The sequence below is a fragment of the Eulemur rufifrons genome, chromosome 8 (assembly GCF_041146395.1).
Source record: "Eulemur rufifrons isolate Redbay chromosome 8, OSU_ERuf_1, whole genome shotgun sequence".
In the NCBI taxonomy this organism is placed as follows: Eukaryota; Metazoa; Chordata; class Mammalia; order Primates; family Lemuridae; genus Eulemur; species Eulemur rufifrons.
This window is the reverse complement of record NC_090990.1, coordinates 30,413,198-30,433,952: the sequence shown is the minus strand read 5'-3', so window position 1 is coordinate 30,433,952 and position 20,755 is coordinate 30,413,198. Positions and strand designations below refer to the sequence as shown.

The window sequence follows — 20,755 nt, the reverse complement described above, 5'->3', positions numbered from 1 at the left end:
GGAGGCTTTCAAAATAATTTCTGGAAAGGTATATATAGAGAAATCTTAATTTATATAAGAAAGAACCTATAAAATTGACGTATAAGAACCAAAGTGTAGCTAGTCGTGACTCCCTTTATTTCTCCTACAGGCAGATCTCTAGTAAATAGCAAAATCCATATTAAAATCATTCCACGTCTGTCGACTTTCCCCCACTAAAATGAAGTACTTTGTCCATTAAGCTACATACCAGAAATAGAAAATGTGGCACATCCTGCCATCTCCAATTCCATCTGGCTATGGCAAACATCAACAATTAATCAGTATTTTTTCCTGCTGAGCCTAGAGGGAGCTTAAGAACCCTTTAAAATAACGTGCATCAACTGATGGGCTTAGCTCAGATTTCAGTTGCTATTTTGTTACTATTCAGGCCATGGTTATATTATTTAACAAATATATATGAATGATGATATTAAAAATGATGCTTATATCCACAGCCAACCCGAAGGAATGGACCCAGTCAGGGCCTGTGTTTATAGCACCTACCTGGGCACTACTGTCATCTGAACTATCCTCAGAGCTCTGAAACCGAAGGAGACTCTGATTTATACGGTTCCGCTCTTCTCTAAGCCTCACAACTCCCTCAGGCTTCATGGTCAACTGTTGTTCTTCATCTTTCACATCTTGATTCTGCTGTGAGTCCTCCTTCTTCTGCCCCTCTCTTGGACAACTGCCCTCCTTTACTAACTCCTCTGGAATTTCCTTCTGCTTACTCTCTCCTAATTCAGGACTTGGTGCAAACATAACAACAAAAATTTATCAAAATGCTGATTATAGTAGTAGAATAGGGAGGAAAAAATCTGCAAGTCAAGAAAGTTCCGGAAGCAAGATTTTCAACTTGAATTCTATAGCAGAGCAGTCATCTTAGTCTTATATATAAACTTTAAAAACAAATGAGTCATACTTTTTACTAACATTCAGGGAGATGAACCATCATAGATTTTTTTTTTCTTCTGTTTTTGAGACAGAGTCTTGCTCTGTTGCCCCTGCAAGAGGAGGGGATGCACCTTGAATGGCTACAGAGTGTGGATGAAAATGAGAATGAATACAAACATGCTGATTTTGTTTTTATTATCTCAATCTTAAATTTTGTTCAGGTACCTTGAAGCCTAGCACAGCATGCTTCACAGATTATAGTTAGTGCCCAAATTCTTTAAGAAGGCAATCTGGCAATACAGATAATAAGCCATAAAAATGTTCAGACTCTTTGACTAATTGCATACCAATGAATTTGCTGCAATAAAATAAGTCATAAGAAGAAAAAAGTTAAATGTACAATAATGCTCATAGAATATTATTTAAAATAGTAACTAAATGGAGACAGGAAAATGGCTAAAAGGATTAAAGATAATTCAGCTTGAAAGTGCTATAAAGACTATTCATTAACATGAAAAATACTTATCAAAGTAAAACTGTGGAACAAAAGGACAATATATATGTATGTGTGTAAACACATACCTACTACAGGAAGGTGTATATTTGGAAAAAAACAGAGAAAAATTGTGTCTAAGGAGTGTTTTTTCCTTCTAAAATTCTTCTAACTATATAGAAAAACATTAAATATTTTATTTTGAATTCAGCAGTTTTTAAAAGGTAATACATTCAAATGATACAAAACAGTATGAAATAACACGTGGAAGCCAAACATGCTAAGATTGGGAAAATGCAAACATATACCTCATATTTTTTATTTAATTAAAAAAATTTTTTTTTTTTTAATTTTTTGAGACAGAGTCTCACTCTGTTGCCCGGTCTAGAGTGCCGTGGCATCAGCCTAGCTCACAGCAACCTCAAACTCCTGGGTTCGAGCAATCCTCCTGCCTCAGCCTCCAGAGTAGCTGGGACTACCGGCATGCGCCACCATGCCTGGCTAATTTTTTCTATTTATTTTTAGTTGTCCAGCTAACTTCTTTCTATTTTTAGTAGAGACGGGGTCTTGCTCTTGCTCAGGCTGGTCTTGAACTCCTGAGCTCAAACAATCTGCCCGCCTCGGCCTCCCAGAGTGCTAGGATTACAGGCGTGAGCCACCGTGCCCAGCTACCTCATATTTTTTGAAATGGAGAAAATGGACATTTTCTTCCATGAAGATGAAGTAGACATACTTTCCCTCTATTTTTCCCACTAAGTACAACTACAACCCCTGGACATTATATATAAAACAAATATAAAAAGACTCTGAAAAGTAGAGAGAGGAAGGCAGACCATCTAGGGAGCTCGGGACCCAAGGAATGACACAGCCGTGAGTTTCCTGGGTGTTCTTTTTGCCTCATACGTCCAGATTTGGAGCTGAACAAGACAGCAACCCAGACAATGCCAGCAAGCATAGACAAAAACAAAAAACAAAAAAGCCCCAATGAAAGCCTGCTATCTTTAGCCAAAGCACCGGGAAAAGTATAGCCAAGCAAGAAATAAAACTTTTGGATAACACCCACTAACTCCAGCAGAACACCACGGAAAAATCTATGGCCCCATCACCACTCATGCCAGCAAAGGCCGAATTGGGAGCCTAGATTTCCACCCTTACCAGGCTGTAATTAGGAACCCCAACTCCCCCACTGGGGTGGTATCAGAGAAGGCGAAGTAGGCAGCAGGGACTTTTACCCCTGGCAGGCAGTAGCAAGCTCCCCTACCCTGCACTGAGTGGGGAGACTATGTGGTAAGTCTAGAATTCTACTCCCACCCAGCAGTGAGGAGGCACCCTTGTCCCTTTCCCCTGGGGTGGTGTCAGAGGAGGCCTAGTGGACTTTCACCACCACCCAGCACAACGAGACCACCCTCCACCTTGTGGTACCAGTGGAGGCCAAGTGGGGAGCAGTAACAAGGTATTCCTCCCCGTCTCAGCCAGGTACCATAAGTGGAGGCCTAGTGGAGAGTAGGACCTCCAATTCACCAGCCAATATAAGGAGTCCTTACTTCCTTGGGTGTCCACGGAGGCTGAGTGGGGAACCTGGAATTCTACCCCACTGGGCAGAAATAAGGCAGCACCTCCCCCCCAACACTTCCCCTGTTAGAGTAGTATGGGAAGCAGCCAGCTAAGCAGAAGGATTAAAAAAGATCTAGAGTCTTATAAAATAATACCCAAAATGATTGGATTTCAATCTAAAATCACTCTTCATACCAAGAACCAGGAAAATCTCAACTTGAATGAAAAAAAGGCAATGACAGATGCCAGGATGAAGATGTTAGAATTATTTGACAAGCATTTTAGATCATGCATCATAAAAATGCTTCAAGCAAATTATGAACATATTTGAAACAAATGAAAAAAATACAAAAATCTCAGAAAAGAAAGTTTCAACACAAAAATAGAAGATATAAAGAACAACCAAACGGAAATTTTAGAACTGAAAATACCACAATCCGGCTGGGCATGGTGGCTCACATCTGCAATCCCAGCACTTTGGGAAGCCGAGTGGGGAGGATTGCTTGAGCCCAGAAGTTCGAGACCAGCCTGGGCAACATAGCAAGACCCTTACCTCTACAAAAAAAATTTTTTAAATTAGCTGGGCATGGTGGCACATGCCTGTAGTCCTGGCTACTCAGAAGGCTGAAGCAGGAAGATCAACTGAGCCCAGGGGTTCAAGGCTGTAGTGAGCAACGACTGCGGCACTGCACTCCAGCCTGGGTGACAGAGAAAGACCCTGTCTCAAAAACAAACCTCAATGGACACCTCAACAGCAGAATGAAGGGTACAGAGAAAAGAATCAATGAACTTGAAGATAGGACAATTGAAATTATTCAATCTGAGCAACACAGAGAAAACAGATTTTTTTAAAAAAATGAACAGAACCTGTGGGACTATAACAAAAGATCTAATACTTGTGTCATCAGATCCTAGAAGGAGAGGATAATGAAGGCAGGGCTGAAGAGTATTTGAAAAAATAAAGATTATAAACTTCCGGCCGGGCGCGGTGGCTCACGCCTGTAATCCTAGCACTCTGGGAGGCCGAGGTGGGCGGATCGTTTGAGCTCAGGAGTTCGAGACCAGCCTGAGCAAGAGCGAGACCCCATCTCTACTAAAAATAGAAAGAAATTATATGGACAGCTAAAAAATATATATATATAGAAAAAATTAGCCGGGCATGGTGGTGCATGCCTGTAGTCCCAGCTACTCGGGAGGCTGAGACAAGAGGATCGCTTGAGCCCAGGAGTTTGAGGTTGCTGTGAGCTAGGCTGACGCCACGGCACTCACTCTAGCCTGGGCAACAGAGTGAGACTCTGTCTCAAAAAAAAAAAAAAAAAAAAAGATTATAAACTTCCCAAAAGACATAAACACACAGATCCAAGGAGCTGAGCAAACCTCAAACAGGATAAACCTAAAGAAATCTATGTGAAGACACATTATAATCAAACTTTTGAAAAGCAAAGACAGAAAAAAACCTTGAAAGCAGCAAGAAACACTATCTTACATAAAGGGGAAAAGCAATTAGAATGATAGGCAAACATTCATCAGAAACCAGAGACCAGAAGGAAGTGGCACAGACATCATTTCTCTAGTGCTGAAAGAAAAGAAATTTCAACCTGGAATCCTATACTCAGTGAAAATATCCTTCAGCAATGAAGAGAAATCAAGACATTCTAAGATGAAGGGAAACTAAGAATTTGTTGCCAGCAGATCTATCCTAAAAGAATGGCTAAAGGAAATTCTCTATACACAAAGGGAATGATACAAGAAATCTTAGAACATCAGGAAGGAAGAAAGAACAACAAAAAGAGAAAAAAATATGGCTAAAGGTAATATATTTTCCTTTTCCTTTTGAGTTCTTAAATTGTATATGATGATTGAAGTAAAAATTATAGCACTGCCTGATGTGGTTCTAAATGTACGTACAGAAATATTTTAAGACAATTATTTTATAACTGGAGGTAAATGGATATAAAGGGAGGTAAGGTTTCTACATTTCATTCAAATTGATAAAATGATGGCATGTGTATATAAAATGTAACACCTACTAGAGCAACCACTGATAAAGCTATACAGAGATACTCAAAAACACTGTAAATAATATGAAATTCTAAAAAATGTTCAAGTAACCCATAGGAAGGCAGAGCATAAAAAAAAACAGACATAAAAACAGAGAGAACAAATACAAAACAAAAACAGGGCCGGGCGTGGTGGCTCACGCCTGTAATCCTAGCACTCTGGGAGGCCGAGGCAAGTGGATCGCTCGAGGTCAGGAGTTCGAGACCAGCCTGAGCAAGAGCGAGACCCCTTCTCTACTAAAAAATAGAAACAAATTATCTGGCCAACTAAAAATACATATAGAAAAAATTAGCCGGGCATGGTGGCGCATGCCTGTAGTCCCAGCTACCCGGGAGGCTGAGGCAGGAGGATCGCTTAAGCCCAGGAGATTGAGGTTGCTGTGAGCTAGGCTGATGCCAGGGCACTCACTCTAGCCCGGGCAACAAAGCGAGACTCTGTCTCAAAAAAAAACAAAAACAAACAAACAAAAAAAACAAATGGCAGACTTAAACCCTAATATATCAGTATTACATTAAATGCAAATGTTCTAAATACACCAATTAAAAGAGATTGGCAGAGTAGATTAAAATAAATGACCTAACTATATATTCTCTACAAAAATTCACTTCAAATATAATGTTACAGGCAGGTTGAAAGTAAAAATACAGAAAAAGATATATCATGCAAACAATAAAAAGAAAGCAAGAATGTATATATTAATAACAGATAAAGTAGACTTCAGAACAAAGAAAATTAACAGAGACAGAGAGGGGCATTATATATTACAATGATAAAAGCATCAAGGAAGATCAGCTGGGCTCTGTAAGTTTGGAGCTGCCGTTGGAAGTCCAACTTTGGATTCAGCTACAAGATACTGCAATAGCATGCCCATTGTACACAGTGGGAGTAGGGGGAAAATTACATCCATTCACATATTTTTTGAGTACCTACTATGTGTCAAGCATTGTTCCAGACACTGGAGACATAGTCCAGAACAAGACAGACTGGGCTTGGAAGAATTCCCCCCACCTACCCCTCATGTTAGACATACATAGAGATTGAGTCTTGAGCAATTTTTCAGCCTCATTAAAGCTCATTTTCTTAGAAACTGATTTAGAACCCAAATGTTCCAGTACCTTCTTGCCCTTAGGATATTTGTGACTATGTGCCCTCCAAAGCTGATAAAGTAGTAACTTTTCCTGACTCAGAGTCAGACTTGGGTCCTCATCCCAGTCCTGCCGATAACTTGCTGTGTATGTGATTGTGACATTTCAGTTCTCTAGGTCTCAGAGACCTCATCTATGAAAAAAGAAGACTCAACTAAATATCAAACTTATTTTAGCTGTGGACTCTTTCTTGAAGTAAAATCTTACACAGAAGCCCACATTATGAAACAGATAAAAGTAGAGCTTCTCTGGCTGATGGGAGTAGAGGGCTCACAGATTCATCAGTCTTCCTTCATCTTACAGGTAATTTTTGAGGTTCCTTTGAATAACTCCTAAAGTTTTGGAAAGAGAATTTTGAAAACTACTAGGTTAGAAGATCTCCTGCATGTCCCCCCCTGTTCCAAGACTCCATTCTTGTGCCAACAATCTGTTTTACACACAGCAGGCAGAGTGCTTTTTCTGAATCACAAATCTATGTTTGTCTCCCCCATGCTGCTAAACCCTGCAGTAGTTTCCTACTGTCCAAACTCCCTAATACAGGCATCCACGTCCCTTTATGGTAAGGCCTCTGCCTACCTTTTCATTCTTATCATCTCCTTCCCCATTTCTTCTCTTCAAAGTCTATGCTATACATGTATTGAGGTCACTTTCAGGACCTCAAACACATCATGCTTTCTCTTGCACATGTCATATCCCTCCTGAAAATTATTTTCCCATCTTTTTGCTTGGCCCTTGCTTGCTCAGATTTCAGGGCTCAATTTAAGTTTTTACTTCTTTAAGAATATTTTCTGATTCATTAGCCTGGGCCAGGGCCCCTGCTTTGTGCTCCCACAGTATCCGGTGGTGCCTTGTTTAACTATCTTATTTAACATCAGATCATGTGGACCATGAGGATAGGAACTGAGTCTTATTTTGTATCCTATCTACTTATAGTACCCGGCACATAGTAGACACATAACGTGTTGTTGAACGTGATTGTGTTATGGACCTGAGACAAGTGGAGGCTGTGAAGGAGGACACAGGAGATAAGCAAGCAGGACAACATTATGAGAAAAGGAAAGAAAGAGGCATATGGCAGATACATACACTTCTCACAGTCCTAGCTATGGGAAGCAGACTGGACCTAGTCATGGAAACAGGTGGCAGCAAGGAGCTCTTTAGAGGGAAGCCCGGTATCTTTCTCATGGCAAGGTTCCCCACCTTCACATGAATTAAAGCCACAGCCTTGCTCCCTGTGGCAAGTGTCTCTGCCAACTACCCCAAATCCACTGGGTAGATTTTGTCAACTTTGATCATTAATGTCAACTTCTTCTGGGAAGTGCTTTCAGAATGGCCATTTCATCTCCATTGCCAGTTATTCAATCTAGGCCACTCTCTCTTATGTCACTCGTGTATGGATTAATTGATCTGTCTTCCATCTCCAATTCATCTGATACAGATATACCAGAACAATGTCCCTCAAAAACCCTGTAATGTACTGTTCCAATGCGCAAGAACTAGATTCTCTTTTTCCCTACAGCAAACCTCAATGCTGTGACCTAGCTTCTTGGCTGTCTGCTCTTGTGACCACTATTATGCTATTATCCCACAACCTCTCCAATGTGCTCTTCCCACTTCTGCAACCAGGTTTCAGGATTGTGAATCCTGGACTCAAAGCTTACTCTACAGTTAAAAGCAACTTTTACGAGGGCATAAGATTCAGTGCTCCAAACTGTCAAAACAATCTCCTTCTATCTTAGAACATTTACAAAGATATAAATTTGGCTATGCTTAGCCTCTATTTCCCGAATTCATTGATAAGCATATCCTTTAATATGGTATATATGTCAAAACTGACATCTGTTGTTTCCTTTTGATTTAGTTCTAGCCTCTTGCCCAGACAAAATTGATTGGATCTATTAGTTTGTCTGTTTTTTTTTTTTTTTTTTTTTTAGACAGAGTCTCACTCTGTTGCCTAGGCTAGAGTGCCATGGCATCAGCCTAGCTCACAGCAACCTCAAACTCCTGGGCTCGAGCAATCCTCCTGCCTCAGCCTCCCGAGTAGCTGGGACTACAGGCATGTGCCACCATGCCCGGCTAATTTTTTCTATATATATATTTTTAGCTGTCCAGATCATTTCTTTCTATTTTTAGTAGAGACGGGGTCTCGCTCTTGCTTAGGCTGGTCTCGAACTCCTGAGCTCAAACAATCTGCCCGCCTCAGCCTCCCAGAGTGCTAGGATTACAGGCGTGAGCCACCGCGCCCGGCCTGGATCTATTAGTTTGTGTGCCAAAGCAGAGTAGTGCATTTGCTCAAGGCCTCAAAAATTTATGTGAAATGTACTTTTGGTGAAAAAGTAGAAATATAAGAATTAGAGGGCAAGATTAACAAAATAAATAAATAAATAAAAGAGAAAGTTTCTCAGAACTTAATTATCAGATACAATGTTAGATAAAAACAGCAAAAAACAAATCTCTTTGCAGAGTATAGTCTTAATTACATAAAAATATACATATATATGTACATGTACAGAAAAAAGAAAGAAAAATTAGAATGTTAATATCTCTCCCTGGTGGGAATTAAGGGTTGTTATAATCTCTTATAATACTTTTCCATGTCTTCTACATTTTCTATAAAAAGCATACATTTATTTTAAAAGGCATGGAAAAAAAGTTTTAAAATGTAATAATATATCAAAAGACAAACTCTTTTGGGAATGCTTATAACTAATTTTTCAACTCATATCATTTGGAAATGAATGTCAAGTTCTTATAATGATCAAGCCAAATAAAATGTACCCCCCTCCAGTAGTTGATGTGATATGAGATTTTTGTCAATTTACCAGAGTTCCTCTCTCTCTTCCTTTGGGCTTTGAATCTCTACTTCCAAAATTGGTACTTTAGACACAAGATCTTTACAGATATTTTCACTTGAAATTAAATTAGCAGTTGCAGTTTCCTCCCCTACAGGAAAATGATTTAATTGTTCAAATTCTTGTAAAAGTTTCAAGACCTGTAAAGTTAAATGAAAAGACATTCTATTTCGCATGCTCTTATGTATAGCTGTGAAAAAAACATACTCATTCCATTAAGTGTTTAATTATTGACTTAATATAAATTGACATCCTAATTGAAGTCTTATTCCAATTTTATTTAATACTTTGCAGTTGTTATATAACTTAATCCATTTTTACCATAAGCATAAGGGTGTGCAGATTCACAATTTTTTTTTAAAAAAAGGTATTTTGGGTTTCTGGAGTTGTCCTCTCAGAGTGCTGTTTAGAGTTTTGTTCTACCTTTTAACAAGCAAAAAGATCTAATCTATAGAGTTTTACACTATTAACACAGTTTTGTTCTCAAGTTTTGAATGTATTTCATTGATTCATAAAAGCAATATTATATTGCTGCAAGAAAACTTGAAAGAATTAGAAAGAATATTAGAAATATATTACAGAGAACAACTTTATTCCAGTCTGACCCTATTTATTTGAAAACACTTGAACTTGTAAAGACTTCCAGACTATCATAGTGGTTTCTCAACCTTTAGCATATAAAAGCATCACCTGAGGAGTGTATTAAAAATGCAGTCTTATGTTGCAGACCCAACCCTGAGATTCAGAATCAATGGTCTGGGGTGGGAAATGAAAATTTGCACTTTAAATAAGCCTCCCAGGTAATTCTGATGCAAGTAGATGCTTTGAGAGTCACTCAGGTTTTTTGTTTTGTTTTTCAGACAAACAGATTCTGAAGATTTCCTTTCCTAAAAGGTTACTCTTTATATTTTCATGTAAAATGAAAGAATATCTCTCTCTACTCATGGAGTAGAAAGAGTGGGTGGGGAATGGTTCTAAGAATGGAAGATGGATCCCTATCAAAGTATTGCACTAATACAGACAGTAGCCCACCCGTCCACTCACATTCTGAGCCTCTCTAAAAATGCAAATCTTCCATAGTAACTATGTTTGATTCTGAGAACACAATGGATTTAATTCTAAAGATCAATTTACATTCACATTAAGAGATCCCTTTGTTTGGTTTCCTATGCCTTTTCAATTCTCTGAAGAGAAACTATAGTGTATGAGATAGATTATAATCTCATAAATCCATATTATCTCAAATGTACTATAAACTTTCCAGGGAAGAAGGTTGGCCTTGAACTGGGCCTTTTGGGGATGGGTGGATGTGGATGGGTGAAGAAGAGACTACCTATAGTACATTTCAAGCATAGGGAGCAATATGGTCAAAGGCACTGATATAGAACTGAGTATAGAGAAATCTGTGGAGAAGTGATGAGGATGGTATTACTGAAGTAGAGGCTACAAAGTGAGGAGCTGAGGAAATAAGGCAAGACTGAGGGGAGGAGTCACATTATGCAGGGACTTGAAAGATGATTTTCTTAATGAGCTTGCATCATTTTTGTAAGCAGGAACAAAGATTCCAAATGCTACTTAATCACTGATATTTATGACCATTGTAAAAATGTAAACATTACAGATAATAAATGCTAGTTTCTTAAGAAGTAAAGAGACGTAAACAGTGGAGTTTAGATTTGATGTATAACAAATGAGAACTGCTGAAGATTTCTAAAGAGGATAGTGACAACAACACTGAGCATTTTCTAGGTATTCTGGATTCTCGCATGACAAACTTGGTATATATCCTAAGTGAGTAAAAGCTTTGCTCTTTATCATGAAGAAAGCTAAAGCCGTAGGACCTTCCATGACATGGATATTGTGGAGCAGGAACAGCTCTCTTCCACAGACTTCTCACTACCAAAATTTTATCTTAGGGATATAGCTCAATCTACTAATCAGCCATATTTAACACATTGACTGCCACACTAGAAAAAAAAATTTTTCTTTGGGGCTATGAGGTTTTATTACGAAAATAGAATAAAAACTTCAAAAACAAAATGATCCTTTCTAATTTAATCAAAAATTTGTTATTTTTTTATTGTTTTCTGTGTGTGAGTTATATGCAACTTGAAAAATAGTTCTTGTGGCTCCCAAGGTGAAGAGACGTGTGAGTTATATATGCTTCACGAGGCCCCGGGCTCAAAACTAGTGTGAGTTAAATACAACACGCATGGCAGTTAATGTGTTAAATACCATAAGAAAGAGCAGAGGCTGAGAATCACCAGGCACTTGGAGCAGTTTAATATCCCTGGGCCTTGGTGTTCTTTTGTGTAAATTGAGGGAACTTGCCACATGATCATACCCCTTTCAGCTCTAAATTCTGTGACTATGAGTCTGGATATTGTGACCAAAGCCTGTGAAATGAGAGCTTTAAGAAATATATTATTCTGAGGCAAGTATAGCGGGAAAAACAAAAATAAAACAACCCCAAATACCTAAGATACAACTTCTTCAGCTACTCTTAGCAAAACTACCTTTGTCTAAAGCATTCTATATTCTGAAGAGAAAATGGAATATAATTAAAGAATCAAAGATTCAAAACAGAAACTTTTAATGAGTTAAAGCTTGACAAGAAACAGAAAACATAGTCTCGAAGTATAATATCACCCCATGAGATATTTATTAGCTGCAATGAGAAAAGTAATAACTTTACAGTGGAGAAATCTAGCAGATGGTACCTTAACCAAATAATCAAAGTTAACATCATGAGTAACGGAACAAAAAAACATCACATCTCCTGACAACTGCACTGAAAAGGATATACTATCATTTCTGTAGTATTCCTGCCAAAAAATGGGTAACCTTAATTATATTGTGAGGAAATATCACCATAAACCCAAACTGAGGGACAGTCTTCAGAATAAATGGTCTGTACTTTTTATGCACTGCATGTTTATGTTCCCTCAAAATTCATATGTTGAAACCCTAACCCCAATGGGGTGGTATTAGGAGGTGGGGCCTTTGGAAAGTAATTAAGTCACAAGAGTAGAGCCCTTATGAGGAGAGGATCAGAGCCCTTATAAGAAGAGAGAGGAGAGAGCTTGCTTCCTCTCTTTCTGTTCTTGGCCATGTCAAGACACAATGAGAAGACAGCTGTCTGCAAACAAGCAAGAGTGTCCCCACTAGACACCAGATATGCCAACACCTTGATCTTGGGCTTCCCAGCCTCCAGAACTGTGAGAAATAAATGTTTGTTGTTTAAGCCACCCAGTCTACGGCATTATGTTTACAGCAGCCTATAGTGATTAAGATAGCACTCTTCAAAAATATCAAAGTCATGACAGACAAAGACAGACTGGGGAATGGTTGCAGATTAAAGGGGCTGTAGAGACGTGACAATTAAATGCAACGTATGATCCTGGGTTGGATCTCAGACTAGAAAAAAATTGCTCTTCTTTTGCTATAGATTAAATAATAGCACTGTGTCAATGTTAATTTCCTGATTTAGAGACTTGTACTGTGGTAATATGTTATTGTTTTTAGTAAATACACAGAAATATTCAGGTGTAAAGAAGATTATGTCTCCAACTCACTCTCAAAGTGCTCACAAAAAAGTACCTCTGTGTGTGTGTGTGTGTGTGTGTGTGTGTGTATTTAGAAGGAGAGATGATAAGGCAGACATGATACTATGTTAACATTTGGAGGGTGAAGGTGTATGGGAATTCTTTCTACTTTTGAAACTTTTCTCTAAGTCTGAAATTATTTCAATATAAAAAGTTTAAAAAACAAGAAGAGAGATCCAGATTACCAGGATAGTGATCTGGATCTCTTGATTTTATATTATATTCTTCTCACCTCAGTTCATTCTTTGTGTTACTTTTTCCAACGATATTTTGAAAGACATGGTCCTTTAATTGTGTAATGTGATTATAACTTACATTGATGACAGGGTCCCACAAACAAAGCTTAGTTGTAGGCTATGCCCACATATCTACCCTCCCAGGCAGCAAATCCTGTGTTCTGGACCTTTCCCTTCGTATATCACATGCTATCTATGTCCTGTCCCAATTCCTCAGCAATCTGCTTCCTGTTTCCTAGAGTAACAACTATGCATAGGATAAATTAGGCTTTGATTTAGTTCTTCACCTCACACATGGTATTAAAATATAACCTAACATATTTTAACTGTTGTGTTCAAGCCTTTGCTCCTTAATCTTTAAACTAGATCAAAAGAGTGGTTAAGGAAGGGAATTTTCAGTGAGGAGAAGATGGTTATAACCTAACAATTGGGACTCTAGAAATTACACTACAGGCAACCTCTTCATCTAGTGTTGTACTAACTTGGACCTGGCAGCCTTTTTTTTTTTTTTTTTTTTCCTTAAGAGAGGAAGTCTCGTTCTGTTGCCCAGGCTGGAGTACAGTGGCTATTCATAGGCACGATCACAATGTCCCAGTCCACTGCAGCTTTGAACTCCTGACCTCAAGTGATCCCCCCTGGCAGCCATTTTTAAACTTGAGGAACAAACTGGGGTCAGGACATTTAAACATTTTCCTAATTCTAAGTATAACTCACTTCTCAGTGTAACTGAGAAAGATGCTTTGATCCCAAGTTTTTAAGTTAGAGACATTTACGTATATATTTTACAATATGTGCTCTAAAAATTAAATTGGTAGGAGGTTGATTTAAAGTAAAAACTCACAGATTAATCCTAAGTGCCAAGTACTGGTTGAAGTCTGAATATTTATCCTGAAATAGAGCTTGACTTATAACCCATACTAGATGGCAATTTATTCTATAATAGTAAAAGAAACTTTAATTTCCAAATCATCTTTTACTTAAAATTAATTTCCTTTATTCTATGCTCATAAAAGATATGTTACATATTACACATTTAAATACTTAATAATTCAGTCTCACCTTTGTTTCTAAATCAGAATTCTCTCTTTGTAGCAAGTCATATGCTATTAAGAAATTGTCTCTGCTTTCCACTGTTCCAGAAAGACTTTGAATTTCATTATATAGGGATATAAGTTCTGACTTTGATTTTTGCAATTCCTGATTAAGAAATGAAGATATTTAGTAGACTAAAATAAGACTATATCCCCATAATATATTATGGGGAAATATTTCTAAAAAGGAATCTTGAAATGGTCCTGACAAATTTTTTGTTTTAAATATTCCAACCTATCCTTCTGGCAGACAAATTCCTTTCTTAGTAGTTAAAACAAAGTTTACTTAAATCAATTAATTAAACTGAACATTCTTAGTTCCTATCATTCACAGTTTGGAATATTGGGTTTCTAGAGTCACTCCTACTTTAATAAAGGCTTACATAGAGGTAAAATCTTCAGTAAATGCTGGATTAAATAGCTGTACTATCTGTTTTTAAAATGTATCTTTTTAAAAGTTACTTGTTATGGAACGATGTGCTGTGTAGTTTAATTTTGGGACAACCCTATGAGAGAGTTGTTCAAACTAAGGCTCTGAGAGCTTAAGTGACCTGCCAAAATTCACATAGTGAGGAAGTCATAAAGCTGAGATTCCAAACCCATGTCTGTCTGACTTCAAAGTTTGTGTTTGGCTTTTTATTTTGAAAGATGAGGTCTCATTCTGTTGCCCAGGCTGAGTGCAGTGGCTATTCACAGGCATGATCATACTACAGACTCGAACTCCTGGGCTCAAGCATTCTTTCTGCCTCAGCCTCCTGAGTGGCTTGGACTACAGATGAGCATCACTGCATGGAGCTTAAACTCTGTGTTCTTAACTACAAATTATGCTGCCTTACTTAATAATGTATATCCAGTGACTTAATCATTTAGGGTTTCCTCTAGTCCTCTGATTTTTTTTCATATCCATGAGAGAAAACACTTTGGTTAGAGGTGGATTTTCATCAAATTTTTACATTGATGACACAGAATAGTCAGTGTTTGATTGGTAGAAGACTAGGGGCTGAGAGTCAGTCTGTGGTACCCAATGAAGGGAACAGGTTATGTAAAATTTACTTTAGGAGAGGAGCTACTTGGTATTTTCCCAAAGCCTTGAAATCAGAGGGGGAGTTGAATGCTGATGACAAAGGCTTGGGCAAACAGGCAAGAAGGTATAGGGAGTCCCAAACCACAGGAAGAGGGCAAATGGTATTGATCTTCTATCTTGTTTCACTGAAAATTACTGTAGGTCATTCAGATGTGATTTGGGCCCATTGCATTGGCTGCCACTTACCCTGAAAATTAATTAAGTGTCACTGTCCTCTAAATTGCTGATCTAGACTTTCATGAACTCACTTCCAAGTCTCTCTTCAAAATATAGGCTGATTATATCTCCTGATAATCTTTCCAAGATGGCAGGATAAGAGGTTAAAATGAGAGACAAGTCCATGACTCTATGAACACCATAACAATCAAACATTTGCTACTTAAAGGACTCTTTGGCTAGTGCTGGAACTCAGCTTGGGGAAACAACAAAGCTATCCTATTCTTATTACTAGAAACACATATTCTATAGTACTATGGACTTAACCGTGTCCCTCCTCCCTCAAAATTCATATGTTGAAGCCCTAATCCCCAATATGACTATATTTGGAGATAGGGTTGATAAGGAGGTGATAAAGGTCAAATGAGGATATAAGGGAGCCCTAATCCTATAGGGCTGGTGCCTTTATAAGAAGAGGAAAAGACACCATGACCTTTCTCTGTCATGTGAGGACACAGCCAGAAGGTGTCCATCCACAAACCAGGAAGAGAGCCCTCACCAGGAAGTGAATTGGCCAGCACCTTTTACTTCTCAGCCTCCGGAACTATGTGAAAATAAATTTCCATTGCTTAAGCCACACAGTCTGTGGTATTTGGTTATGGCAACCCAAGCTAAGAAATATAGTTATAATTTATTCTAAAATGATAACATGAAATCCCTAAATTAGAACTACATACAACAAGAAGAAACAACACACTGCATGGCAATACCTCACTTTTAACTTTCAAGGCTGTCTGTATAGTATTAAGATCAGATGCCAATTTCTTTCTCCTCACTCTCTCTTCTGACGACTCACTTTCAAATATTTCAATTTTTTGTTGGTTCATTTTCAATATCTGTAAAAAGCATTTTATATAATTAATTTTATATACAATAGCAGTGTTTCCTATAAATTATGATAATAATTTTCTGCCCAACTCAATTATAGAGTCATCTAGGGGATTTATGAACCCATAGAAAGTAGTTCATGGTATCATAGCTCATAAGATATGTGTTTTTCTCCAAGCCCATTTACACAACTGTAAAATGTGGCAATACTTGTCTTACTTACATTATAGCCATCACAGTAGGAATAAAATGTGATTTTGAAAGTATTTTATAAAATATAAGCACCTATAAAATATAAAGTATTATTGAAATATTTCCAAATTACTTGATAATAATTGGAGTAATAATGATAGTAGCTACTATGTATTGAGGGCTTACCATGTCAGACACTATGGTAAGTGCTTTACGCACATCATCTCATTCTGTTTTTCCAGGCACTCTATGAGATTGGAATTATTATTACTTTCTTTTTTATAGAGGAGAAACATGAAGCTCAAGGTCATATAGTCAGCACTGGGATTCAAACCCAAGTCTAACTTAAAAGCTCTCACTTTTAATATCTACTCTATTCAGCCATCCAAAGTGCATTTTCTCTTGAGTACAAAAACCTATCATGTAATTAAATCGATATCAAAATGCAACTTAGTGAACACAGAGTGAAAATTGAGCCAATTCCCTTGATGATAACACTATCATCAAGCGGTGGACCCCTCTCCACTGTAAAAGCACACCCGTCAAGTGCACTAACTGCATGAGGTTTGGTCAGTCCGAAAGCAGCATGAAACTGACACATCTATACTCTGTAACTTGGGAAATGCAGAATATGTTGGAAAAAAGTGCTAGTAGTCCTATTCTACTGTTTACCAACAGTGGGACCCTGAGCTAGTTACTTCACTTTTCTTAGCCTCAGTTTCCTCGTATGAAAAATAGAGATAATGATGCCTGGACCTATATGGGCAACTTGCTCATAGAAAGTGCTCTGTAAATAGTAGTTTATGTTATTATTAGATTGTTCTGAATTTTCACATTTATTCTTCAGTGAGGCAATACCTTTTAAATCATCCTTACAATTTCAACACACGAGTTTTAGAGACAGGGTCTTGTTCTGTTGCCCAGGCTGGAGTGTAGTGCCCCAATTATAGTGCATTGTAACCTCAAACTACTCGGCTCAAGTAATCCTCTCACCTCGGTCTCCCAAGTAGCTGGGACTACAGGTGTGTGTCACCACGCCCTGCTAATTTTTAAATTGTTTGTAGAGATGACAGTCTCGCTATGGTGCTCAGCCTGGTCTTGAACTCCTGGCCTCAAGCAATCTTCCTGCCTTGGCATCCCAAAAGTGCTGGGATTTCATGTGTGAGCCACTGCACCTGGCTCTAAATACATTTTTAACGGGTTCCTTCCCGACTGACTACTCCTGGGAAGCCTTTTTGTAACCACGGATCACAATCATAGGATGTAGATTTGTCATTCCTGAAAGTGTGCTTTCTCCCTTTCACTATTTTCAGTAATTCTTGAGCATCCTTTTGGGGTCTGCCTTACCTGTATTAGAAAATCTCACTGAAAATTATCTTTTTATTTCTTACCTCATTCAAATCTTGTACTTTAATTGTCTCTTGACCTTTCATAGCGGTTTCTCTTCTGTCTTCCTATATTACTGATAAGCCAGGCTCTAAGATGGAAACCTTCATCCAAATAAATCCAGTTAAAAAATACACACGTTATTTTTTTTAAATACTGACAAAATAAGCTACGTTTCTTAATCATCCTTCCCTGAGGCTATACCCCTGAAATCTCTTCCTATCAACACGTTTCTCCTCCTATCTTGTCTTGGATCCTTTGGAGAGTTACTTTATTATGGATTTGAGCCTTTGCTGTTGTTTGGCAGCTGGACCAAAGGGAACAAGCATTAGAAAAATACACTACAGAATTTTGATTGTTCTGAATTAATCAAATTGCTAATTTATCTTTCTTATGTTTAGTGTCAATAAAGCAGGAATAGCAATCCCAAACTGACAAGTTAGAAAGAACGGGGAATGCTACTAGAAAAATGGATAATAAAACCCCAGTGTAACTTTTACAATTTCTCCCATCCAGTGGTACGGACAAAAGACCTAGTAAAGAATCATGTCAACTTAGCAGCACTGCACGAGGATATGGGGAAGGATATATTTTTCCCCAGAGCAGCTCTTCCTCTTCATCAGCCACCATCTGCACCGGTGAGCATTTTTTTAAATCCACACATGACATCAATACGTTCAACACTCAAGGCAAGAATTTCCTTAGCCCCACCCTGAGATGCTTCAGTGTAAAGTAGAAGAAACACTTCAGCTCTTAAAAATTAAAACTCCTCTTGTTTTCTTTGTGGTTTTTTTTGGTATGCGAATGCCATGTATTTTAACACTATAATTTTAAAAGATAGCTTTTCTAAAAAACGTATATTTGAAACTTACCATAATTCGAGGCACACTGAATACATTTAGGACTTTAGGCAATTTATATCCTTCATGAGACCAGTGACCAAAGTTTAAAGCAGAAAAACACAGGAAAGGGGCAGCAAATAATTTAAGAAATGGGCAATGGGATATAGAAATCTCTGGGTGGCTGAAGGGAGCCTACCTTATCTGTCAGCCAGCAGTAAATGAAGGACTAATGAATGACTTGTAAGTGAATTGTCTCATTAGCATAGGGTAGCCACCAACGACTCTGGAGAGCAGTGTAACAGCTCAGAATTTTCCATTTTCAGTGTTCTACTCTCTGAAAGGTGGGGGATCATCTAGGGCTCTGAACTGTGCCTCCTAGGCACAGTATGACACGCTTTATTGCCATCCCCCACGTGCTTGCATGGTGCTGTGCCCTCTCATGGGCACAGTCAAATGCAGGCACTGTTAAGAATAAAATACTGCCCAGTCATCATCCCCAGGTGGAGGCAGTCTTTGTGCTCAGTGCTGGGCATGCTATAGCCCCCACGAGTTATAATAAATCCCCTACATAAATCTCCTCTATAAATCTCCACAGGAGTTGGTATGGTGTAGAAAATGAGCTCTAGGCCCAGATAAACCTGGATCAACTCCAAGCTCTGACTCTTACTTTGGTCAAATCCCCTTAAGTTCTGATAAATATGAAATGGGAATACTCCTATTTACCTTGGGTGGAGTGGCTGTTATATGGATTAAACAGGACTATGTTTAAAGGGATTATAGGACTATGTTTGTAAGACACATAGAGCAGATCACACAGCCCATGATAGATGTTCAATATATTATGGCCATTATTATTCATGACAGATGCCTGGCATGTCTTCCATTTTAAGCATTTTCTCTGAGAACATGCATACTAACAGCACTAAGATGGTCTGTTTGGTGATAAATCTGTCTGCATATAGAAATGGGTAAGGAACACAGTCATTTCTTAAGGAGTCTGCTTGATATAAGGGAGTGATTTTCTAGATTATTTTTCCTTTTTAAGCCACTCCCTGTCCCTTTTATTTTCAAAAGAATTCTTATGGAAAAACCCTCTATAGAGTTCCCAGAACTGGAGCTTTCTGTGACTGATATGGAGGTAGAAGACCTAGAGTTTTGCATCTGTGAAACATCAAGGATCCTTGGAACACTATTTGAAAACACCACTGGCAAAAACATGGGTTTTGTAGTCTGGTTGAGATCTGAAATCTTGACTTACACATTTATGAATTTCTGATCTTGGTTTCCTCATCTGTAAAGCAGAGTGAACAACACTTACTTCCCAGAATTTCTGTTAACATCAAATGAGTTTTCAAACCTCCGGCAGAGTCATTACAACATTGTAGATACTCAAATACTAGTATCGATTTGTATTAGACAGGGTTCTAATATAGAACTAATAGGAGATTTTATATTTATGACATATATTCTAACATATATGTGTATGTGTATAATATATATATATATTCCCAATCTGAAGGCAGGGAAAAACTAACATCTTAGCTTAAGCATTCAGGCAGAAAGAGTGAATTCTCCCTTCTTCCACCTTTTTGTTCTATTCAGGTCCTCAACCAATTAGATGATGCCCACCCACATTGGGTAGAGCAATCTGCTTTACTCAGTGGATTCAAATGCTAATCTCTCCTGGAAACACCTCACAGACACACCCAAAAATAACATTTAATCAGATATCTGGGAATCCCATGGCTTAGTCAAGTTGACATATAAAATTAACTATGAGAGGCCAGGCGCGGTGGCTCACGCCTGTAATCCTAGCACTCTGGGAGGCCGAGGCTGGTGGATTGTTTGAGCCAGGGACTGGTTTCATGGAACACAATTTTCCACAGATCAGGGGCACGGGGATGGTTTCAGGATGATTCAAGTGCATTACATTTATTGTGCAGTCAAACCTCTTTGCTAATGATAATCTGTATTTGCAGCTGCTCCCCATTGCTAACATTACTGCCTCAGCTCCACCTCAGATCATCAGACATTAATAGTGCAGTTTATACTAGGGTTCGTGCTCTTATGTGAATCTAATGCCGTCAGTGATCCAACAGGAGGCAGAGCTTATGTGGTGATGTGAGTGATGGGAAGTGACTGTAAATACAGATGAAGCTTTGCTCACTCGCCTGCAGCTCATCTCCTGCTGTGTGGTCCAGGTCCTAACAGTCCATGGACCAGTACCACCAGTCCATGGCCCAGAGGTTGGGGAC

General features: G+C 38.4%; 1 protein-coding gene across 1 annotated transcript in view; it reads right to left on the bottom strand.

Annotated features, from left to right (window-relative positions):
• Positions 1–20,755, bottom strand: part of CCDC30 (coiled-coil domain containing 30) — a 141,542-nt gene that overhangs the window by 77,432 nt on the left and 43,355 nt on the right. The window contains exon 7 of the mRNA XM_069479162.1: positions 15,963–16,088. Coding sequence (XP_069335263.1) covers positions 15,963–16,088 — 126 coding nt within the window. The remainder of the gene's footprint in view (positions 1–15,962; positions 16,089–20,755) is intronic.